The sequence below is a fragment of the Syngnathoides biaculeatus genome, chromosome 23 (genome assembly GCF_019802595.1).
Source record: "Syngnathoides biaculeatus isolate LvHL_M chromosome 23, ASM1980259v1, whole genome shotgun sequence".
NCBI lineage: Eukaryota > Metazoa > Chordata > Actinopteri > Syngnathiformes > Syngnathidae > Syngnathoides > Syngnathoides biaculeatus.
The window spans coordinates 11,954,419-11,978,825 of record NC_084662.1 but is presented as its reverse complement, the minus strand read 5'-3'; the positions used below and the strand labels follow the sequence as shown (position 1 = coordinate 11,978,825).

General features: G+C 44.5%; 1 protein-coding gene across 6 annotated transcripts in view; it reads left to right on the top strand.

Moving 5' to 3' along the window:
* Positions 1–24,407, top strand: part of otofa (otoferlin a) — a 48,461-nt gene that overhangs the window by 23,384 nt on the left and 670 nt on the right. Inside the window, exons 6-46 of one of the 6 annotated variants that reach the window (XM_061811446.1) lie at positions 2,932–3,002; positions 4,597–4,723; positions 4,822–4,876; positions 5,316–5,447; positions 6,367–6,429; positions 6,552–6,636; positions 6,725–6,884; positions 7,147–7,333; positions 7,898–8,084; positions 8,263–8,486; positions 9,622–9,730; positions 9,826–10,012; positions 10,253–10,373; positions 10,583–10,683; positions 10,884–10,974; positions 11,066–11,182; positions 11,286–11,438; positions 11,655–11,847; positions 11,910–12,034; positions 12,323–12,457; positions 13,016–13,177; positions 14,387–14,506; positions 14,574–14,735; positions 14,855–15,017; positions 15,564–15,637; positions 16,020–16,049; positions 16,148–16,285; positions 16,361–16,436; positions 17,596–17,741; positions 18,002–18,136; positions 18,213–18,350; positions 18,433–18,560; positions 18,755–18,925; positions 19,183–19,343; positions 20,082–20,224; positions 20,283–20,371; positions 21,074–21,172; positions 21,337–21,435; positions 22,657–22,898; positions 22,963–23,141; positions 23,823–23,923. In XM_061811446.1, coding sequence (XP_061667430.1) covers positions 2,932–3,002; positions 4,597–4,723; positions 4,822–4,876; positions 5,316–5,447; positions 6,367–6,429; positions 6,552–6,636; positions 6,725–6,884; positions 7,147–7,333; positions 7,898–8,084; positions 8,263–8,486; positions 9,622–9,730; positions 9,826–10,012; positions 10,253–10,373; positions 10,583–10,683; positions 10,884–10,974; positions 11,066–11,182; positions 11,286–11,438; positions 11,655–11,847; positions 11,910–12,034; positions 12,323–12,457; positions 13,016–13,177; positions 14,387–14,506; positions 14,574–14,735; positions 14,855–15,017; positions 15,564–15,637; positions 16,020–16,049; positions 16,148–16,285; positions 16,361–16,436; positions 17,596–17,741; positions 18,002–18,136; positions 18,213–18,350; positions 18,433–18,560; positions 18,755–18,925; positions 19,183–19,343; positions 20,082–20,224; positions 20,283–20,371; positions 21,074–21,172; positions 21,337–21,435; positions 22,657–22,898; positions 22,963–23,141; positions 23,823–23,923 — 5,379 coding nt within the window. Of the gene's footprint in view, positions 1–2,931; positions 3,003–4,596; positions 4,724–4,821; positions 4,877–5,315; positions 5,448–6,366; positions 6,430–6,551; positions 6,637–6,724; positions 6,885–7,146; positions 7,334–7,897; positions 8,085–8,262; positions 8,487–9,621; positions 9,731–9,825; positions 10,013–10,252; positions 10,374–10,582; positions 10,684–10,883; positions 10,975–11,065; positions 11,183–11,285; positions 11,439–11,654; positions 11,848–11,909; positions 12,035–12,322; positions 12,458–13,015; positions 13,178–14,386; positions 14,507–14,573; positions 14,736–14,854; positions 15,018–15,563; positions 15,638–16,019; positions 16,050–16,147; positions 16,286–16,360; positions 16,437–17,595; positions 17,742–18,001; positions 18,137–18,212; positions 18,351–18,432; positions 18,561–18,754; positions 18,926–19,182; positions 19,344–20,081; positions 20,225–20,282; positions 20,372–21,073; positions 21,173–21,336; positions 21,436–22,656; positions 22,899–22,962; positions 23,142–23,822; positions 23,924–24,407 lie in introns of those variants that run through there. The other 5 variants (XM_061811451.1, XM_061811448.1, XM_061811447.1 and 2 more) reach the window with 5 other exon arrangements.

Genomic DNA, 24,407 nt, shown 5'->3' with positions numbered 1-24,407 from the left:
TTCCCAGAATATATTGTAATGCCTTTATTGTTATAGAATTACAATTATTTATCACAATCTTGCAAAACATTTCTCACAATATTACAATGTTATTGTTTGGGAAAAAAAGGCAACTTTTTCTTATACTATTTTGACCATATTTTCAAAAGCGATCTGCGGTTTCTTTTAGTTGCAGTCCCTTTATTTAAGCCTCAGGGCAAAATTTTTCTGCATATCTGTTGGTCATGTTGAAGAAAAACATTGTACTGAACAAGTCTGAAAGAAACTTCCCCAAGCTGGTTGGTACAATGATAATAAATAATGTATTTGAAGTGAATATAAGTGTTCAACTCGCTCAGGGTCTTACTGTCCCCCCACACCCCCACCCCGCCTCTTTCCGAGCTGACTCGAGTGCATAATGTAGGACTTTTTCCAAATCAAGTTGCACTCGAACGCTTTATAAAATATGAGGTCTGCAGCATGAGGAGAATGAAAGGAATGGAACGTTTTTGGAGGAATGAATCTGCCAATAAAATACAAAATCATGCCAAGGTTGCCAAGTTGCTGCGGCAGGGGGTGGGGAACCTTCGGTCCCCGAAATATTTCCGCTGTAAAATGCTGCAAATGCAACAAACAAACTCCAAACATGCATTTTATTCTCATTTATGAGAATTTATTATCCATCCATTTATGAGAAAAATGGAAGGATAAAATAACAGTCCCGTAAGTGTACTTGGCTCGTTGAATTGAAATAGCCCCCAGAACTGAACTTGAACTTGAAGACCCGACTCCCGCGGTGCGAGTGATGTTGACTGCCCTAGCATGTGTGAACCGGATCCCCCGCGGACAATCGGGAGGAACGACCCGCTGTCCGTCTATTCAGCAGAGCCTCCTGTCCGGAACGCACAAATGAATTATTGAACACTTTGCTGTATTATTTATATCTATTGCATAGTTATATATGGCACGTCATCTAAGATCAAAGGGAGTCAGCGCATCCATCCTTGTCCGCCGTTGGTGCCCCCCCGCCAACCCGCCCCCTGTCACTCTGACTTTTTTAGATTTGCACGTGCAGGAAACTCTTCTATCGTTTTCAGGAGTAAAAACAGCCTGCGATCATTTGTTTGTAATTGCAATATACATGTGTAACATGGCAAGCTATCATTGCTGCCATCTATTATTGATTTGCACCCCCCCCCCACCCCACCCAGCATAAGCTCACATGCGCAGAACTCTTTACATTACATAAAATGACGTTTATGAACGGGAATAAACTCTGTCGGTCTTTCCACAGTCTCTGGGCTGCTGAGATTCAATGTAAGGGCGCCTGAGCACCCTCAAAAATGATTTAAAAATTGGTTATGTATGATAAAATAATAAATATACTCCGCAACTAAGCAAAACATTCATGACGGGTGATAATTGGAGAGGGAGGATCGCTACGGTCAACTTCACGCATAAGGATTTTAAGCACGTGTGGGAGTTTTCGTCTATTTTTGAATGATTTGCTTGGTCGGCGATCTGGTTTTGTTGATCGATGAGTCGGCTCACAACATTTTTTGACTGGTGCTAACAGCCCACATCACCTCCAACTTTTTTCCCATCCCGTTCATCCCCCGCACTCTCCCTCCATGTGCCCATCCCTCCCTCCATCCGTGCGTCGCCCACTCGTCGGTCTCGTCCGCTTGCTCGCTTTGGCTTGCCAGCACTCGCCAAAAGACGGATATGTTTATATAAGTTCATAAAAGGGATTTATGTGACCTTGCACGTCCGTCGTACCGACTCAGACAAGTGGATTTTTTTTTTTTTTTTAATTTTTCTGCATATCTGTTGGTCATGTTGAAGAAAAACATTGTACTTGTAAATACTCTGCTATTATTGTTTTTTTCCTGGCTCTTCTCCTTTCTATGAATTATGCAGAAAATGTCCAACTGGATTTATTTATTTATTTATTTTTTTTTTTACAACTGTAACCATATAAATCCATCTATATTTTGGGATGACTTTTTCTGGACTATTTCCACTGGTCAGTCAAAGTAATGTGGGACATTTATTATTGATCCTAATTAACGCTAACATTAATTCATAATGTGTGCATTCTCCAAACTTTGTGGTGCAATAGGGACATGTTCTGCGTTGACCAAATTTCGTGATATTATTGGACCAGGCAGGACATTGAGAATGTTTATTTCATGTCATGTTATTATTTAGTATTCAGCATGCATTTATTGTTTATTTTTTCCGATGTACTGTATTTGTTTTTCTGTGTATTGTAAATTTATATAATACTGCCTATAGGACTGAGTTTCACTTTTCCAACTGTACAGCAGTTGAAAGTTTCCACAATGTTATTACTTATTCAGATTCACGCGTATGTATTTCTTCCAATTGTCTTATTGAATTTGACACGACGACGCGGCATTTTTGGAAACATTCCGGCACTTCTCCCACAAGTGTGACGGAAACGGGACCCGGATACAGTGCACCCCCCGATTGTGAGCGCTCGAGGACGCATAGGCAAAAGCGCACTCATTAATTTCCCCAACTTGTATCCCTATCCGCAGCAAATTGGATGGTATCACGCATTCTTAATTATTAAGGCTTCTCATTGGCGGGCTGTCGCCAGTGACATCACAACTCTTTGTAGTCGCCTGGATATGCGATCCAGATGATACAAACGCGGAGAAATCGGAAACTTGTTTTTGTCCGTGTGGCTTTTGACCAAGCGTGGCCGGTGCCAACTCGGACTTCCACCAGCGGGACTTCAGTGTGGCGCCGAGTGGCCATGATTGACTTGGCGGTGTTTGGTTGCCTCTTGATCAGTCTCAGTCAGTCTCGGTCTCGTGGCTCCGGGCCCACTGATTGAAAGTGACCTCGAAGGGCACTTGTTTGGAGAATCGAGCACGTGTTTCATGATATCGCTTCCCTCTGTCCCCGTGTCTTCCCAACCAGATCGGGGAAAGGCGTGTTTTCGTCCATGAAACTCGGCAAAATCAGGAGCTCCAAAGACGATCACAAAAAAGGTAAAAGAACAAGTCTTCGGGACAATTTGGTCTTTTTTTTTTCCCCCTCATCCTAGAAAAATGTAAATTTTGGAGTGTGAAAGTACAGTATGTATATCTATTTTTAGAAGCGTAATACAGATCATATATGATATTTAAAAGTTACTTCAGGCGGTACGGTGGTTCAGCTGGAAAGCGTTGGCCTCACAGTTCTGAGGTCCCGGGTTTGACGCTCTAAATTGCCCCTAGGTGTTATTGTGAAGTGCGGCTGTCTCTATGTGCCCTGCGATTGGCTGGCAACCAGTTCAGGGTGTACTCCGCCCACTGCCCGTTGACAGCTGGGATAGGCTCCAGCACTCCTGTGACCCTCGTGAGGATAAGCGGCTAAGAAAATGGATGGATGGAAAGTTGCTTCATTCATTGGTGGTTGTTTTTTCGCAATTTCATGATACATTTCCCTTCCGGGGTGTACAAATCTTTACCACTGACTTTCTTTAAATTGTTAAACGTAAAGTAAAACTGCTCACTTTTTGACGACATCTGTAATGGAGAGGGAACAGGAAGTTGTTTGCAGAGGGGAGCTGTCCCATCGTTGCATTTCAGGAAAAAAGGCAAATCCTTTACATGTAGTTTTGTTTGACTTTTAGTCAAATTGTCGTACTATATTTCTGCTGTTTTCACCAATCGACGCAGTCCAGTCTGTTTCTCCACTGGTTCCGATTGCAGCAAGACAACTCACTAAGGAATTAAACAAGGAACAATTAACAACGCCGAACACGGGCCTCAATGCTCAAATTTTCCAGCAGGATGTGCAAATTCTAAATAATGCAACACAGAGCATACATAATGTCCTCTCCGCAGACAAATCTTCTGTTCTATTCTTTACATTTCATTGGAACACAAGCGTTTTTCCCTGAACGATTGATTGACATACGGCAAATCCTACAGCAATGGAACTGGACTAAAAATGGAATAGCATAGGTTGGGTATTTGGGGAAGCTTTACAATTGAAACTGAAAAATTCTCAGCACATGGAATGCGTACCTTATTTTCCGCACTATAAGGTGCACCTAAGAGCCTTAAATTTTCTCAAAAGCCGACAGTGCGCCTTATAATCCAGTGCGCCTTATATGTGGATCAATATTGAGCCACAACAGGTCTCGCAATTACGCATTAAGCAGCCGCCGACTCCGTTTTCCCCTGTAGAAGAAGTAGCGTACGGTGCATGCTGGGATATTGTGTGTTTGTGTAAAGACCCCAAAATGACTCCTATACTCCTACTACTACTAAACAGCTGTTTATTCATTTTGCGAGTGAACTGAGTAGTCAGAACACTGGTTTGTAATCTATTAATATAGTTTGACAGTTTGGCATTCCTTTTAGCGCAGGCCCATCTAATGGATGCATAATGTAACCCCAGTCTCTACTGTAGCATCTATTCTATGCGCCTTTTAATGCAGTGCGCCTTATGCATGAAAAATGTTTTAAAATGGGCCATTCATTGAAGGTGAGCCTTATAATCGGGTGCACCTTATACTCTGGTGCGCTTTATAGTGCGGAAAATACGATACTTGTCAGATAGACATTTGGAATAAGTTTCTATCATGTGCCTCAGATGAGCCAGCAGTGCTGGACATGGAGGACCTGGACAAGAAGGCGATGCGTCTCGCCGGAATGTTGGAACCAGACACCATCTCTCTGGCCTCCGTCACTGCCGTCACCACCAACATCTCCAATAAGAGGTCTGGGCTTTTGCTGCAATACGAAACGTGTCAAGTAAAAGAAATTAATTAATGCCCCAAAAAAAAAAAAAAAAAAACAAATGCGCTCATTCGTTCAGGTCCAAACCAGATATCAAGATGGAACCAAGTTCTGGACGACCAGTGGATTACCAGGTTTGTGTGCTCGACGAACAGGCCAGTTCCTTATCTTAAAGTCATGATGTATTTTGCTTAAAACCTGTTAATGATGTTAAAATTGTTGTATTCGATCGGCGTAATCGGTAACAGCCAATCTTTACCATTTAATTGCATGTTATCGTAAAGAGTAGATGATTCCCATCCCTCTCAACCTTTACATCTATCTGCCCCTCATCTCATCTAAAGGTTAATTATACCAGAGTGGCTTTGTCTTTCAAATGTTGTATTAGTTTAGCCTTGGGAGACGTCGTTGTTAAATGGAAGTCTGGGAAAAGCAAAGAATCAGGGGCAATATTCAATTAGGTTGAGGTTAACGACTCGCATGATTTATTTAAGGCGCCCGTGTTCCGGCCGCTCGGTTTAAATCGTTGGGGGGGAGTCACGTCGCCGCTGACGGACTCCCGTCTCCCATCAGATTAGCGTCACGGTCATCGAGGGCCGCCAGCTGATTGGCCTCAACATGGACCCCGTGGTGTGTGTGGAGATCGGCGAGGAGAGGAAGTACACATCCATGAAGGAGTCCACCAACTGCCCTTACTACAATGAGGTGAGATGCCGTTGCTGAACAGGCAGGAACACAACGGTCCACAAAAAAATTGGGAGTGTTGCTCCGACAGTCTCCATGCCCACAAGCAGATTGCATGATTGGGGCCGATAAAACATGAGCCATTAATTGCTCTGTTAGCGACTTCAATTCTGTCCTCACAGGTGCAGCACAGCACAACTCACAAAGGATCAAACGGAAATGCGTTTTCAGTGGCTGCAAAAAAAAAACGTCAGGCATCTAGCAAAATGGAAAAAGCGTATTCTGCTTCTGTTTGTTTACCCAACAACCTTTCTGCAATCAGCAGTGAGTGGTTTGATTATACGCACTGTGATGCATTTGTGGTTGTAGTGTAGAACTGAATTGCATCACGCACGACGCGACAGTAGGGTAGATGCTCGTAATCCCTCGTCAAAATACATCACGCTGAACATTTCCCCGAGCACTACCGTCGCGAGATGCTTCTTAGCGCCACGCTGAGCTCAACCTCTGGGCTTGTGACTCCCGCGGAGAGAAGAAAAAGGGAGCGCTTGTCTGCTTTCGATTCTTTCGTTTGTGACAAAAAACCCTTGCGGGCGAGGTTAATCTATCAGGATAACGGCCCTCGCGGCTTTCGAGACTATTTTCTCGGCCTTCACAGGAGCTTTCTGTCTTTCGCGGATGTCGATGGCCTAATGAAACGATGCGAGACTATACTGTATGTGTGACACCAAATGCGCTGACTTGGCTTCTTTTGCAAATGTGATTCCAAGCTCGACTCTGGTCTCACTCAGCGCTGACACCATCATGAAAAGATCAGTATCACGCTTATGATCCCTCGTGAACGCTCTATTGATGTCCACTGAGCGCTAACATTAGATAAAATGACCCCCTCCCCCTCTGGCATCCCCCACTCACATTTTTCTTTCTCCTCTCTCTGCAGTATTTTGTCTTTGACTTCCACGTCCCCCCTGATGTCATGTTTGATAAGATCATTAAGCTCTCGGTAAGGGTCATCGCTTAACATTTATTACTGCAAAATCATATTAATTATCCATTACAATATCATACTATTTATTCAGCATTTGCAATTTGTGTTAATATTTAGTTCTACATTATTGCGGTCAGGTCATCCACTCGAAAAACCTCCTCCGGAGCGGAACGCTGGTGGGAACCTTCAAGATGGATGTTGGAACTGTTTACCATCAGCCAGGTAGGCAAGAAACCACAAAAAAAATATGATAATTTAGAAGCAGATTGGCGTTATTGTATATTGACGGAACAATTGACGTGAATCCCAGAGCACCAGTTCTACCACAAGTGGGCAATCTTGTCCGACCCTGTTGACATCACGGCGGCGTGCAAGGGCTACCTGAAATGCGACATTGCCGTGGTGGGCAAAGGCGACAACATCAAGACGCCGCACAAGGCCAACGAGACTGACGAGGATGACATCGAGGGGTAGGCCAGAAGACTCGAGAAAAACGGGGGAAGACGCCACCCAGCGTTGTCCAGTCGCTAATGAGACCAATTTATTGGGCGGTAAAACAGCAAATCCGATTCCAATTGTCTGCTTTTGAACGACACTCGACTAAGAAAAGCAAAACTGAATAGAGCCAAAAAGGAGCAGAATCTGATCTGACAGTCTAAATCTTCAGGAAATGGGATCCCACCCAAACCTTTACCTTGTGGATTTTGTACTTCTTAACTTTCTGTCTTTCAGGAACCTCCTTCTCCCAGAAGGCTTCCCGGCCGAGCGTCAGTGGGCGAGGTTTTACGTGAAAGTCTACCGGGCCGAGGGCCTTCCCAAGATGAACACCAACATCATGGCTAACGTCAAGAAGGCCTTCATTGGAGAGAACCGGGACCTGGTGGACCCTTACGTCCAAGTGCACTTTTCTGGCCAGAAGGTAAATGTTCTCTACGATGGTGTTCGTTGCTGACCGGAACAAAAGTATTGGATGGATGGATGGATGGATGGATGGATAGATGGATAGATAGATAGATAGATAGATAGATAGATAGATAGATTTTTTTACTGAATTCCCATTAATGAAGTATTCAATATAACAAATACAATAAATATTACATAAAAAACGAGTTCTTATTCAATTTTTAAACAAACTAACCAACTATGTAATAAGTAAAAAAGACATTGTAAGGAATGTATTTCAGGAAAAATCTGTAAATTCTTACAAATAATAGTCAAAGAAATTTTAAGTCTTCAATGAAAACCCATATCAACACGGTAAAGGAGTGAACGACGTGAGATTTCAACACTCAACCTCAGGATTGCGATCGTGCTAAAAGCTCGGCCACAGTCCTACCCAACCTCAACCTTAGCCAAACCAATTTTATCAATTTCCATGACAGAACGCGCCAGGTCCTAATGGTTCTGTCTGAATATGCCTAACTCAACCCCCCCACAACCCCCAGATTTTTGCCTTTGATTTGAAAGCATGCTCTGTCCACAGGGGAAGACCTCGGTGCAGAAAAGCAGCTATGAGCCCATCTGGAACGAGCAAATCGTCTTCACCGAGCTCTTCCCTCCCCTCTGCAAACGCATGAAGGTCCAAATCCGCGACTCGGATAAGGTGAATGATGTTGCCATAGGAACCCACTTCATTGACTTGCGCAAAATATCCAACGAGGGCGACAAAGGTAGGTGGAAAAAAGTGGGGTCACGGGCCGTTAGCGGAAACACCTTAGTTGCTAATCATTATTGATGAGATGTCACTAATCAATACAATACAAATTCGAAATATTCCAAATTCCTAAAACGTCAACGCGTACATTAATATCCATATAATATATTAAAGCACGACTCTCCGTTATTTAGGATTCTTGCCCACCTTGGGTCCGGCCTGGGCCAACATGTACGGCTCCACGCGCCAGTACGCGCTCATGGACGAGCACCAGGACCTGAACGACGGCCTGGGCGAGGGAGTATCCTTCCGAGCCCGTCTGCTGCTGTCCATCGGCGTTGAGGTCCTGGACACGACGTCCCCAGAGATCCTCAGCTCCACCGAGGTGCAGACGGATTCCATCTCCAACATCTCGGAGGTGAGAGTAGAGCAACTTAATTAAGAGTCAAAAGCCCCCGGGACACTTTTTGATCCCCCCCGATCCGCAGTCCACTGCTCTGTCGGCGTGCTTAATGGCCCAGATGGGTCAGAAATATTAGATGCTAAATTGCTTTGAGGCTAATGATTTGGCTGCTATTAAGCCATTAAAATCTAGCGTGTCTCTTACCTCACTCGAGAGGTGGTTCATCCATTTCCTTAGGAAAGCTTGAATACACACAACACAAGTTCAGGGACAGGAACATTGATTTAAAATTCATCATTATAAATCATAACAATCAATAGATTTAAATATGTATAAAAATGTGGTAATCTGTGACAGCTGCATGACATTCTATTATTGCTGTCCCAATTTCATAAAATCAAACAAATCAGTTTCTTCACAAACTATGACAAATACTATCCATCCATCCACCCACCCACCCATTGTCTTTGCCGCTTATCCTCACGAGGGTCGCGGGGAGTGCTGGAGCCTATCCCAGCTGTCAACGGGCAGGAGGCGGGGTACACCCTGAACTGGTTGCCAGCCAATCGCAGGGCACATAGATACAAAGAATCGCACTCAAACAATCACACCTACAGGCAATTTAGAGTGTCCAATTAATGTTATTTATTGCATGTATTTAATACAAATAACTCGATAACTGAATCGATAAATAGCACTTTACAGTCAATTAAAAAAAGAACGGCACCCAGTAGAGCACAGACCACAAAGACAGCAGATTAATTTTTATCTACCCGGAGATACATAGGCATTTATTCATTATTCCCAGACTATATTATAACATTGATTTGGGGGAGGGGGAGGGGGCAGGGAAGTAATTCAATTTATGATTTGTGCATATCGCGGTCATCTGCACCATTTAGTAAATAGATAAAGAATTCATTACTCTTAACAGTTTAACAAAGGCCATTTGTGCTGCTGAGGAAGGGGAAAATATTGGTTGTTCCTAATATAAAACAAATGTTGACTGTTTTTTAAATTAATATATTCATAATGACATTCAGATAAAATTTGAGGAATTAAATGTGTAGTCATTCTTCTACTTGCACAGTGCTACAATAAAAGCACTTTTATGGCCTTTCTTTATTGCCCGTGTCCGTCTTCCTGTCAGAGCGCCACGGGGAAGATGGAGGAGTTCTTCCTGTTCGGAGCCTTTCTGGAAGCCGCCATGATTGACCGAAAGATCGGCGACAAGCCGATTACTTTTGAGATAACGATTGGTAAAGTAGTTGCTTTCTTCGGTCTTGTCGAAGCTCAAGGAAAAGTGCGACGGTTGAACCTGAGAGCATTGCCATCATTCCGCCTCCTTGCAAAGGTAACTACGGCAACCAGATAGACGGCACGAGCAAGCCGTCGTCCTCGAGGAAGAAGAAAAAGGACGGCGAAAGCGACGAGGAAGACTGCGAGCTCATCCAAAACTCCAGCGAAGACGAGGCCGACGAGGAAGCCCGCCTGGAGTCGGTCTCTTGCACGCCCCCCGTGAAGCCCGTCATCACGGACAGGTCAGAACGAGACGAAAAAGGTACTCAAGTATTTCCAAACGCTTGTTTCGAGGTTGTAAAACCAGAAACCAAAATTGAGGAAATCTGTCTTTGCGAGTCTGCTTCTTGCTTTGCGGAAAATCACCAAAGACAAACACTACTGTTCTATTTTGCATTCTAATTGTAGGAAAAAAAATTCAGAAAAATTGTGGACATAATCACGTTCATCCACGCAATCTTTTGTTTTTCTTAACTCGACAGGAATTACTTTCACCTTCCGTACTTTGAGAAGAAACCGTGCGTGTACATCAAAAGCTGGTGGCAAGACCAGCGACGACGACTCTACAACTCCAACATGATGGACAAGATTGCCGACAAGCTGGTCAATGCTCACTTTTAACGCCTTATCCCTGATTTATGGGTCAGGCTATTGCTTCAGTTCTAATCCGATATCAAATCAGAATGCCGGCACCCTATTAGATCACTTAGACGCCGCGGTGGTCCAAAAGTTATCGACCACGGAAGAAAATGGCCCGAAAGGCTAATTTGTGTTACACATTCTTCTCTTTGTTTTGTGTTTGCCGTGCACAGGAGGAGGGTGTAAACGATGTTCAGGAGATCATTAAGACAGAGAAAGCCTTTCCGGAGAGGCGACTCAGAGGAGTCCTGGAGGAATTGAGCATCGGCTGCAGGTAAAATGCGTAGCCTCGCTCGAGATACATTACCATCGTGCAGCGGTGGGAAGTAACGCTACATCGACTAAGTTACTCTACTTTTAGACATTTTCACATGAACCAAAAAAGATTGTCAAATTTGGAAACACAGGACAGGTGTATGTTTATTCTTGTTGTCATTACATAACTTAGCCTTATTTTTTCCACTCTCTCCCTAGTCGGTTTGTGAATTTGGCGAACAAGGACACAAACCAGGCAGGCAGAACCAAACTGGATCGGGAAAGGCTCAAGTCCTGCATGAGAGAAATGGTAACGACGTCGCAAATGGCCGCCTTTTCAGACACTCCGAAGTGGATTTTAGATGATTAAGGTGTTGTGGTTGTGGGCGCAACTCCGACAGGATAACATAGGCCAGCAGGCCAAACAGATGAGGACGCAAGTGAAGAAAAATACGGTGAAAGACAAAATAAAGCCAGCGCAACACTTCCTGCAGAGGCTTCGCTTCCTCGCCGACGAGGTATCCATTTGAATCCAGAACAGAAACGCAGACCGAAATTTCCGTTGAACTCAATTCTAAAACGATTTTATGTCTTGGAAGTCACTGAATGATTCTTGTCCAGCCACAACACAGCATCCCGGATGTTTTCGTGTGGATGATGAGCAGCAATAAGCGCGTGGCGTACGCCCGCATTCCCTCCAAAGACATCCTTTACTCGGTCGTGGATGAGGAGACCGGGAAGGACTGCGGGAAAGTCAAAGCGGTCTTCCTCAAGGTGCGTCATCGTGTATACTTGTCGTCGTTTGCGATCCGATTGATAAAAAGGAGAACCGGAGAATGGGGATATTCAAGGTTTGCGGCTCACAGATAAGAGACATATCAAATATGAATTTGAACTTCATCTATCACCCACAAAGACAAGCTAAGCTAAGTTTTGCACACCTATAGCTGGTCAGACATTAGCTAAACTTCTCGGTTGTTGTGCCCTCAGCTGCCTGGTAAAAAGGGTTTCGGCCCGGCCGGGTGGACCGTCCAGGCTAAGCTCGACTTGTACTTGTGGCTTGGCCTCAACAAGCAACGTAAAGAATTCCTCAGTGGTCTTCCCAATGGTTTTGAAGAACTGAAAGTCGCGAAAACGGACCGCTATCTTCACTCGGTGCCGCCTGTCAGCCTGGTGTACAACAGTAAGCGCCCACTCGGCTTTTCAGCGAGTGGCTGCCGAGCTGATGTGTTCTGTGTCCCGCAGTGAAGCAGGTTTTCCAGCTGAGAGCGCACATGTACCAAGCGCGGAGCCTGTTTGCCGCCGACAGCAGCGGCCTCTCCGACCCCTTTGCCAGAGTCTTCTTCTCGACTCATAGTCAGGTCACGGAGGTGAAGACACGCATGCGTAATCTATTGCAAACTGCTCTAAAAATCTCAACTCTGCCAATCATGATGGGTTCATCTTTCCTAAAGACATTTCTGTACATGCAGCTGTCATCTTCATCTTCATTTTCTCACAAAAGTGCTCTATAAGGCGTTTTGAATACATAAGCATGAGTTATGTTTGAAGGTGGTATGTGAGTTTTCAGAGACCAATCAATTTGTTCTGGATTTAGCAACAGTAGGGAAACCATTGAGAAAAGCACAAAAACATTCTCTTTCCTGTCTGCCCCGCAGGTTCTGAGCGAGACCCTGTGCCCCACTTGGGACCAGCTGCTGGTTTTCAACGACGTGGAACTGTTCGGCGAGGCCGGCGAGCTGAGAGACGACCCGCCGATCATCGTGGTGGAGATTTACGACCAAGACACGGTGGTAGGATTTCCGGCCGACGGCATCAGAGAGAGAGAGGAGAAAAAAGCAAAGTCGACTCTTTGTGCTCATGACAGCCTTTTGCTTCTCCATCCATGTTGTGACCTTGTGTGCGCCTCACTTCTACATCCTCTCCATGCTCAAATAGAGTGTGAAATCATCACACTATTTTGAATTGGGGTTTGTCACGTGGCTGATGCGGCAAGAACTGCTGTGCATGCACCTCCCACCACATTGAGCACTTGTATCAGAGCTCTCTGCTGCAAAATTTTGGAAGGAACAAAGCACTTACTTTGTTTCCAGTTTATTCCAATAATTTCCCCCAAATTCCTGTAAATTCCCGTTGAAACACAATACCAATCCAAATCTTCCTGCACCACCTACCACTACACCCCCCCCACCCCAACCACACACACACTTCTTCACTACTCCATATGCATGAACGCTGCCATCAAGGGGGTTGCAGCGGGAACTGCACCCTCTTAAATCCTCACCTAACTTCCCTTCGCTTGTCCGTTGTGACTGTCTCCCACTGCCCATCGCCAACGGTGCCGAGTCCAGGGCAAGGCGGAGTTCATAGGTCGGACGTTCGCCAAGCCGACCATCAAAATGTGCGAGGAGCACTACGGCCCCCCGAGGTTCCCGCCGCAGCTGGAGTACTTTCAGATTTACCGAGGGAACTGCACTGCTGGAGAACTGCTGGCTGCCTTCGAGCTCCTTCAGGTAAAGTACACCCTGAAATGATTTTAAAAAACGGATTTCTCATCCTCAACGTATGGCTTTCCATTTTCTGTCTTGCATTCCCCCCCATACTTCTTTCTAAATAAGACCCGCCTGGTGTTGTTTTCCTGTTTTCAAAGCTTTGTTTTTCCATTTTAAGTGAACTCTTGGGTGTGGCGTCCACTCTTTCCCTCTCTTGTGAAAACACCCTCCAGATACCGTTCGATGGCGAAGAGATTAGACGCGCTCTGATTGCGGTCCATAACTTTGCTGTTCCTCAGATAAAGGTGCTCTCCTCTTTTCATCCCATTTTCACTTCTCTGACCATCAACCAACTACTTAAAGGAGACGTGATGCATTTTTTCCCTACCATTTAAAGCCAGGTGTCTTGAATAAAATGTCTGTGGCATGCTTTCGTCAAAAAGCCTCATCACATTCTCCCGTGAAATAAAATTGAAAAGAAAAAGCACCAGACAACTGTGACAAACTAAAGTGACTCCGAGCTGGATAACGCATGAAAGCGCTTTATTTGAATCGATGATGAAGAAATCCTGAAGTGTTAACCTTGCTTGTCTGGGCCAACCTGAACTAGAAGGTATTTTTTTCTACATTTATAAAAACATGTTTTTCAACGGGCAGAACGGTGGGACGACTTGTTAGAGCGCTAGCCTCTCAGTTCTGAAGAGGCCCAGGTTCAAATCCTGGCACCGCCTGTGTAGACTTTGCATGTTCTCCACGTGCCGGCGTGGGTTTTCTCCGGTTTCCTCCCACGTCCCAAAAACTTGCAACATTAATTGGACACTCTAAATTGCCCCTAGGTGTGATTGTGAGACCGACTGTTGTCTGTCACTATGTGTCCTGCAATTGGCTGGCAACCAGTTCAGGGTGCACCCCGGTTCCTGCCCGATTACAGCTGGGACAAGCTCCAGCAATCCTGTGACCCCTATGAGGATAAGCAGCTCAGAAAATTGATGGATAGATGTTGACTTGGTCCCCCGCCAAACCTTGACGGTCCTCGGGTTCCTGTTTCGACATCTACAGCTGCCCATGGCATCAAACAACGGCTCCCACAGTTGTTAAAGCTTGCTACAACACTGCATGGCTGAAAGTCCATATGACCGACAAAATTAAAAATTTATGCCCATTCAGTAGCATTTCTTTTATTTCTGTTGACACCCTTGTAGACTAAAATGTCCTCTCTGAACCTGTTAGATCGGTCAAGGAGGGACGGACGATTTACCTCCCCTCGAAGGACCAACGGACTCGGAGCGAGGCCCGATTATCCCGGTGCCATTGGGTATCCGACCTGTCCTGAGTCGCTACCGGATCGAGGTGAGATGTTTTTCATCTTAGATTCTATCACGACATATTTGAAATAAATTGCTTTTGTCTGGCTTAGGTCTTGTTTTGGGGCTTAAGGGACCTAAAGAGGATTAACCTGGCCCAGGTGGATCGACCCCGTGTGGACATCGAGTGTGCTGGGAGAGGCGTTCAATCTGTCCTCATCCAGAACTACAAGAAGAACCCAAATTTTAGCACTTTGGTCAAATGGTTTGAGGTGGTATGTACTACTGTCCTCCTCAGAAAACAACTACAAATGGGCACACATTTATTCATATTTTTTGATCATAATAATGATGTAAAAAGGGTACCTCAGCTTTTCATTAACATTCTTATCAGGACCTCCCTGAAAATGAGCTCCTCCACCCTCCGCTCAACATCAGGGTGGTGGACTGCCGGGCATTTGGTCGCTATACGCTGGTCGGTTCACACGCAGTCACCTCTCTGAGGCGTTTCCTCTACTCTGCTCCCAACAAGACATCTAGCAACTGGGGCAGTGCAGGTACTCGGATAACAAACACTGAATAGAAAAAAAATATTACATTTTGCACATAGATCAGGATGGTTTAACACAATATACATGCAATATACTTTGTATTATGTAAGAAAAATGATGGGAGCCAAAACAGAGCCCTGGAGAACACCCTTGATCTCAGTCTTACAATGTATTATACTGTTGTTTGTCTGTTGGTATTCCACTGTATGAATGAAACTGCATTGTGTGTTGACCACCTGTGACGTGGTACTTCATTATGATACAAAAACTCCTCCACTAACTTTCTGATTCCGCTGCTTGCAGTTGGGCTTTTCTTAACGTCTTAAAGGTTTCGCAATTGCTTTTCTTTTGTCTTCTTTCTTTCTCACATGCTGTACCGACTGTCCTCTTGCCGCCACCTGCTGGCTTTTCCCGCTTTTCTGGGTGTGGGCGTGGCCTGTGCTCCATCGGGAACAGCCAAACTCATGAACGGCTACTTGGTCCTGACCAATGACGGTTCTCAGCATGGTTTTTCACCCAGCATTTCCTCGCGCACTCTCTCCCGCTCTGTAGGCGAAATCATCGTCAGCATGGACTCCGTGGAGTCCAACGTCCGGAAAATGGACACGTGTGTGAAGCTCGACGCTGTAAGTAATAGCTTAGTAATAGATGACAGCGGTGTCTTGATTTACAAGTGTCCAAAGCTTTTCAAGTTAAAAGCATTTGCTCAGTTCATTTTATTTTTTGCTTTGGGTTTTTCAAACAAATATTTGACTTTAGAATGAGATACAGATATTCTATTACTTGATAACTGCAGCAAACTTCACAAAATCTAAATGGTTACCTCAGATTTTTTTGGCTGGCATTTTTTGCTTTTAGTCCAGGAATTTTGCCAAATTTCCTTTTTTGATCCACGGGCCGTAAAGTCGTAAATGAAGGTACCAGTGTATATACCATATCTGACACATTTTCTTACATACATACACCCTGATTTTTTTCTTTTTTTCATGTAAAAAACCCCGCTTATAGACATCTGACGCTGTTGTAAAACTTGACATGGTAAGTCCTTGCTCCAATAAAAAAAAAAAACGGCAACGAAAATTTTTATACAGTATTATGCCAAAAAGATGACTTAAACTTCTAATATGCTTACATAGATTGAAGATGAGAGTGACAAAGAAAAAAGGAAGAAGAAGAAGAAAAAGAAGGGCGCAGCAGATGACGAGGACGAGACAGACGAGAGCGTGCTTGATTGGTGGTCCAAATATTTTGCTTCCATCGAGACTCTGAAAGAGGTCTGCGCAAGACAACGTGATCCAAAGTCCTACTCACACGGGCACAAGGATGAAACAGAAACGATGTCTTTTCAGAACCTCAGAACTCAGGAAACGGCTCAGGCCGAAGCGGAGGAGCGAGAAGACCTGGAAATTGCAGCCGAGGGGGCAGGTATGCAACTGATGAGGCCTGTGACAAGATATGAGCTCCAAAAGCATTTTTGGGAAGATAAATGGAAAATTTAATGGAGGGGGGGTGTTTCCATAACACTAAATGTCAAAAACTATGACAAATATTTAAAGGGTTATGTTTGGGTCATTGGTCGGATATAACCATACCATATCCATATCATAAACCATATCCCACTTTTACCATTTGAGATCTTGAACCACACAGTGTCAATTCAGGACTGGCAAACCCTCCCTTCAGCCATTGAAATTATGTTTGTCCAAGTAGCCTGCATTCCATTTCATTTAAATATGCCATAGTAGCAAGCATTTTACTACACAAATATATGGGATGAGAATCAGCACCTCCAAATCCGAGACTATGGTCCTCAGTCGTAAAAGGGCGGCATGCCGTCTCCAGGTCGGGGATGAGATCCTTCCCCAAGTGGAGGAGTTCAAGTATCTCGGGGTCTTGTTCACGAGTGAGAGAAGAATGGAGCGGGAGATCGACAGACTGATCCGTGCAGCGTCTGCAGTGATGCGGACTTTGTATCAGTCCGTTGTGGTAAAGAGAGAGCTAAGTCGAAAGGTAAAGCTCTCAATTTACAAGTCGATCTACGTTCCTACCCTCACCTGTGGGCACGAGCTGTGGGTCGTGACCGAAAGAACAAGATCGCGGATACAAGCGGCCAAAATGAGTTTCCTCCGCAGGGTGTCCAGGCGCTCCTTTAGAGATAGGGTGAGAAGCTTGGTCATCTGGGAGGGGCTCAGTGTCGAGCCGCTACTCCTCTCAATGGAGCTAGATGAGGTGGCTGGGGCATCTGATTTGGATGCCTCCCTGACACCTCCCTGGTGAGCTGTTCCGGGGACGTCCCACCGGAAAGAGACCCGGAGGACGACCCAGGACATGCTGGAGAGACTAAAGTCTCTCGGCTGGCTTGGGAACGCCTCGGGATCCCTCCGGAAGAGCTGGAAGAAGTGGCTGGGGAAAGGGAAGTCTGGGTATCCCTGCTCAAACTAATACCCCCACGACCCGACCCCGGAAAAGCGGTAGAAAAATGATGGATAGATGGAAATATATGCCCACATATAAACATTCCGGTTCTGCCTCACCTCATGAATTCACCTTGTCCATACCCATCTCCACCCGCCTCTTCACTCAGATATCAAATGTGATGACATTGTTCGGAAAGGCTCCAGGATGAGGGAGAGGATGAAGGAGAAGAGGAGCACCAAGGACAAGAAAAAAGGTCACGCTGTGGACGGATCTGAGAAACGAACAGTTAAATCCAAAGTGGACGAGTTGATGGTGAGTATGTAACACTGATTATGTCGAAATGGCTCTTATGATTATCATTATTCATTACAATTAGCTACATTAATTAAAATTATTTATGCAGTATATGACAAAAAAACAATATGGGGCTGAAGACGGGCCCTTGGGGAACTCCATTTTGCTTATTTAGCATGTTGTAACATACATTTGGCCAATTTTACTGATAAATGGCAAAGAGTTCATCATTACAATTGTGTAGATGCTCACACACATGACGACGATGATGCGTACAGGTGTACAACAAGGAGCTGGAGAGTGAATACGGTGACTTTGAAGACTGGCTGCATACGTTCAACCTGTACAGAGGGAAAGCTGGAGACGACGACGAACACGCTCTGGATGATGACCGGATTGTTGGACGATTTAAGGTGTTTTGCGCCATTTTAAAGAAGTAAATGGGTGAAGAAAGTCCATTTTGTAACCTGATGTTTTCCTACTATTCAGGGTTCGTTGTGCATGTACAAGCTACCATTGTCAGAAGAGATAACAAGAGACGTGGGATTCGATCCAAATATGGGCATGTTCCAGAGCATCCCTCATAACGACCCCATCAACGTGCTCGTCCGAGTGTACGTGGTCAGGGTACGTTGCCTGTTCATTACGCTCTAAATTGATGCCATTTTTGTTTGTGATCTCATTTGTTCTTAATGTTTTTCGCCTCCAGGCTACGGACCTTCATCCGGCAGACATCAACGGGAAGGCGGACCCGTACGTCGTCATCAAGCTGGGAAGGTCCGAGGTTAAGGACAAAGAGAACTACATCTCCAAGCAGCTCAATCCCGTGTTTGGCAAGTAAGTCACTCCAGATTTGGGTTTTTCTAACCCTAACCTTATTCATATTCATATTCTGTGGACCTTAAATCCAGAATTCACCACGATACAGAGCGTTTTCTCACCAGAATCGTTACTTATTTTTTTCCCCTGAAGTCTTTGAATGTTCGACCCTCCTCATAATGAATCGTGACTTTTGCCATCTCTGCGTGGAGGTCCTTTGACATTGAAGCGACATTCCCCATGGAGTCCATGCTTACCGTTTCCGTATATGACTGGGATCTGGTCGGGACGGACGACCTGATTGGAGAGACCAAGATCGACTTGGAGAACCGCTTCTACAGCAAATACAGGGCCACCTGCGGCATCTCTTCCACCTACTCTCTGTGAGCATTTGTTCATCTATCTATACTGCTTATGGTGTCAAAAGAAGTTAGTTTTTCTACTTTTGTAGATGAGTCAAAGTGTAGAAAAAAAGCACATAGAGCTAGAGAGTGGTGACTCATGCACCCAAAAAATCTGGAAAAACTGTTCAATACTGTATCTCCACACCTGTTTATGCCATGTTTACAGTAATCTTCTTTACTTTATAGAGTCTATCAGTACATTTCAGGGTGTTGCGTTTGTGTCTTGTCTATATTAGCCACGGATACAACGTCTGGCGGGATCCTTTGAAGCCGAGCCAGATCCTAGCGAAGCTATGTAAGGAAGGCAAGACTGACCCCCCTCAGTACGGCCCAGGAGGGAAAGTCAAGGTGGCCAACCGCGTCTTTGTGGCACCAACAGAGATTGAGGATGAAAACGGTAGGACTGAAAAGATAATCGTGATATTTTTGAGTACAGTGGAACCTGCTTTTCGTACATCCGCTCACTACTTCTTTTCCATAAACAAAAGACACGACTCGGCCATTAATTTCTTGGAATCGATGCGAGTTCATCCCAAATATTTTGTAAATTATGTACAGCAGTTGGACAGAATACAACCTTTTTATAACTCACTCAGTCTGCTCTGCAGCACACAGGCAACATAACCCATCCTCTCGAAAGTCAGACCTTCTAAATAAAATCCCATACTACAAAAACACAATTTCACCACATTTTTTTAGTGGCTTATTTAACAGTAGTACTCAAACAAGCACAAAATCGTTTTTGGACTCCTAAATAAGCCACTTTGAGAGCAAAGTAAGTGTGGTGAAATTGGTATTACAGTATTCTGATGTGGTTTTATTCTGAAGGCCTCATTTTTGACAGGATGGTACATCTATGTTTCTCCAACTCGTCAGAGTTTTGCCAAGCAGACCGGGAGGGTTTTTTACTAACTGCTTAATAAAACCGTCTATTGTCATTGTTGAACCCTTTTTACACAACACAACAACAGTGTAAAGCTCTAATTATTTTCTACAAAATTGTGAGTATTTTTGGCTGTTCAGAACGGATTAATTGGGGTACATTATTTCAAATGGTTTTAGTCTGGAACGAATTAGTCACAAAAACTGAGGTTCAACCGTATTTCTAATCTTTGGGTTGCGTTCCACCCAAAAGGTTTGAAGAAGCAGACCGAGGAGCATTTAGCACTGACGGTGCTGAACCACTGGGAGGAGATCCCCCGGGTGGGCTGCCGGCTCGTCCCAGAACACGTGGAGACCAGGCCCCTGCTGAACCCGGATAAACCGGGTATCGAGCAGGTAAGAAATGTCGAAATGTTGAAAAGAGCGCTTTGATGAATGTCACCGTGTGTCAAAGGGTCGGATAGAGATGTGGGTGGACATGTTTCCTATGGACACGCCGGCTCCTGGACCGGCCATTGAGATATCGCCACGCAAGCCGAAAAGGTAACCCCGGCGGGTTTTCAGTCTCAAATGTGTCACTCCTGATTTATGTCTGAATCAAACAAAAATTATAAATAATAATGAAGTTTGACAGTGTGGGATCATTTTTGGCTTACTTACCAACAACAAGGTATTGTACCCAATTTTTATGTATATTTCAATTATTTTCTTGAATTTTATAAAATGGTTACAAGTATTGTGAGCTGACCTTCATGTGGCTAATGTGAAATGACAACATTCATAAAAAAAAGGAGCGTAGTCTCAGATATTATTGTAAAATGTAAACATTTTTTTACAGACAATTGTATCTCATTCTGAGATTTTTATACAAATTTTACTGAATTTAAGAGTTGGTTGGTGGCAGAGGTGAGTGATGGTACAATTACAATTTCTTCTTGTGTATAAATTCAACATATATATAATACATTGAAATAATATCCAGTTGTACCTTTAAGAAAAAAGTTGTTCCAAAATTTAGATGAGATGAGCAAGATTCTTAATATTAAAATTGCATAGCTATTTCTTTTTCTGTTTATTTTTACAGTAAAATAATACCTAGGGTTTTTTTTTTTATTCTAGGCATTTGATTGTTAATATCTCTTGTTTTCTTTCATCTGAAATAAAAATAGCAATTTTGTTTTTCCTATTAAATTGTCCATGTGTAGTAGATATACAGTTTGTGTTCCTTCCTCCTCCCTTTACCAGATATGAGCTCAGGGTGATTATTTGGAATACAGACGAAGTAATACTGGAGGACGATGATTACTTCACTGGGGAAAAGTCCAGTGACATATTTGTCCGGGGGTACGTACAGCGGGATGCAGCCAAACGTAGTGGCGCCGGCCGCATCCCGTGCTGAGTGTCGTGTGGACGGCTTTGTTTGCAGTTAACTACTTTTTTGTTTTGTTTCCATTTGTCGCGTGTGTGTCCGTCTTGGGTGTTTGTGGCGTGTCTCTGCTTGTGTGCAGCTTTGAGCTGCGTGTTATTATTTGGAACACTGATGACGTAATTCTAGAGGACGATGCTTTCCTGACAGGAGAGAAGATGTCCGACATCTATGTCAGGGGGTAAAAAACACACGATACCGCTGCATGGCTCGTACGACTTCCTCCCTTTCCGTGCTCTCCTACTTCCTGGTTTGACTTTCCATCTGGTACAGATCCACCTTGTCTTTAATCGCTCCAATCAGCAAGAAATAAGGCATTGCGAAAGCCAAGGAAAAACTAAAACACATTTGTTGTTCATCCATTCTCACTGAGGTGAAGTTCCACGGAAGCGGATTTGAGCTTAAAGTACTTTTGAAAAAAATACTCCTTGGCCTAACCGCATGACTCCAGGTGTATTTAAACACTATACTGAAAATGTTTTAATACATGGGGAGCCCGTTAAGCTAACTGAAGGGACTTTAACAGACATTTCATGCCTGCTGCATGGACATACCGCAAGCGCAGACCTTGCATGCTTTACAGTCGTGAGCAGCTCCAGTGTTGGCATGTGCAGCCTCCCTGTTTGTGACGGAACGAAAGACATCTCTGTTCTACCGGGGACACTGAACCAATTCAAAGCACCACTTTGTTGTTGGTCTATTGCGTCTTACTCACACCCATCCCTCCCAGTTGACAGGGATATTTGACGTCTATAGCCGTCAATGGCAGTGAATGAGTTTAAAGAACATTACAAGTTTTTTTTTTTCTAAAGAAATAAATGCATAAGTCAGCCAACTATTTATTCCTATGAGATTAAGAGCTACATATGCCCAGTTTGTTTAATTGCTACTAGGAATGTGCGGGAAAATTTTCATACGTGTAAGGGATCCTTTGACCCAAAAGGTTTTTAAGTGGTTTCCATATTAATATTGGCTAACCTACTTCCGTTGTCTAAAATAATAGTGGACTTGCGAGGACACCACTCATTTCATTAGCACTAGATTTAATGCTAACATTAGTCCATCAGATAAAGTTGAATTCATGCTTTGGTTAGCTCCTGTACCTTCCGACCATGTTGTTGTCAGATCCTTTACATGTAAGCTAACACAGTACATTGATGGTAGAGCAAATAGAAATACATCTCGGACTACAACATCAAATGTGATTGTAATCGATAACTTGTCCCTAACTTTCAGGTTACCGCGAGTTCAGATTAAATTTGCATCATCACAATTAATAATTCCATTTCCCGATCTCCTGGATGAAACTAACCAATTTTACTTACGTGTCTTGAATGTATACCGAAAGCACAGTCAATCGGGGCTGATCCGTGGTCTAACCAGTCTGTCTTCGCCGACACAGGTGGCTGAAGGGCCAGCAAGAGGACAGGCAGGACACAGACGTGCACTACCACTCCCTGACCGGAGAGGGAAACTTCAACTGGCGCTTCGTCTTCCCCTTCGATTACCTCATGGCGGAGGAGAAAATCGTCATGTCCAAGAAAGAGTCCATGTTTTCTTGGGACGAGACAGAGTACAAGATCCCGGCTCGCCTCACGCTGCAGGTGTGGGACGCCGACCACTTCTCTGCCGATGACTTCCTGGGTAAGTAATTGGGTTTAATTTACTTTACTTAGATGGGGTTTTATTTTACTTTTGGATTTTCCAGGCGCCATCGAGCTGGACCTAAATCGCTTCCCTCGTGGGGCCAAGACGTCCAAGCAGTGCTCCATTGACATGATCCGAAACGAGCAGGAACTTCCCTCCATTTCCATCTTCAAGCAAAAGCGGGTCAAGGGATGGTGGCCGTTTGTGGCCCGCGATGAGAATGACGAGATGGAGCTGACGGTAAAACACGATGAAATGTCATTTCCACCAAATGACATCAAACTAACAGAAATTCAAGGATTTTCAAGATTTCAAGAGACAGTAAATGACTACCGTGGTTGCCACATCAAATTGCTTCCAATCTGGTTTTGTTACTCTGGTTGTGGTTGAGCTAACCTTAAACCTAATCCAGATTTGTCAGCACCTTGGTCGAGGGGACTGGTAGGGAACTGGAGCAGAAATTCCATGGAGACATGCAGGGAACATGCGAACAGAAAGGCCTCAAAGTTGAGTGTTCTGGACAGTTCAAGCGAGGGACGGCAATATTAACAAGATATTGGTTGTGACTTAAAGGACAGCGTTGTAGGTACAAGTGCCACTAGGTATAGACTTAACCTAAGAGATCATGTGAAGGGAAAGCCAAACCAGGAGGGAAGCTGCTACCCAATATTAAGGGAGTATTTATTTACGATATCTTCCGAGTGATGTTTTTCATTCATCTGATCTGGACTGAGAACACCTTAGAAATTAAACCACTCAATCTGAACTGTATCGCTTTGTTGCAAGCGCACCAGAATCGAGAAGTCCCGTGGGATAAATTGTGGCGTCTGTCGAGACAGGATTCTGAATCTTCCATCTCCAGTGATTGTGCTGTACCCATGGTTGGGACTGATATTTATGCTAACTCTGCTGTTTGTACAGGGCAAAGTGGAGGCTGAACTCCATCTGGTCACTCTGGAGGAGGCAGAGAAAAGTCCAGTGGGACTTGGACGAAACGAACCCGATCCACTGGAGAAACCAAAGTAAGTTTAGCACCAACCGAGTTCCTTGACGGGACACGTGTACTGTAGACCTGCATGGTTGATTTAAGTCTTTAAAGCGTGCTGCTCGGGATTCCTTCTCTCAGTGAGGAAAGCAGTGCAGCACATGAAAGTATGTCGGTCACTGCTTTCCTCGCTGATGCTTTCTTTTGCTTTCTCCTCCATTTCTTCTTCTATCTCCTGCCTCCCGTCATCTTCTTCTGTCTGTGTACTTGTTATCCCCCTTTTCCACCCACCGCGTCCAAAAGTCGCCCGGATACAAGCTTCATGTGGTTCCTGGGCCCTCTCAAGTCCATTCGCTACTTCCTGTGGCACAACTACCGCTGGTTGATCCTCAAGGTGCTGGGTCTCATTCTGCTGCTCCTCATGCTCGGCCTCTTCCTCTACTCCATCCCCGGCTATCTGGTCAAGAAGTTGCTGGGGGTCTGATGAGCTGGTAGTCTTCATCCTCCAACCTCTTACTACA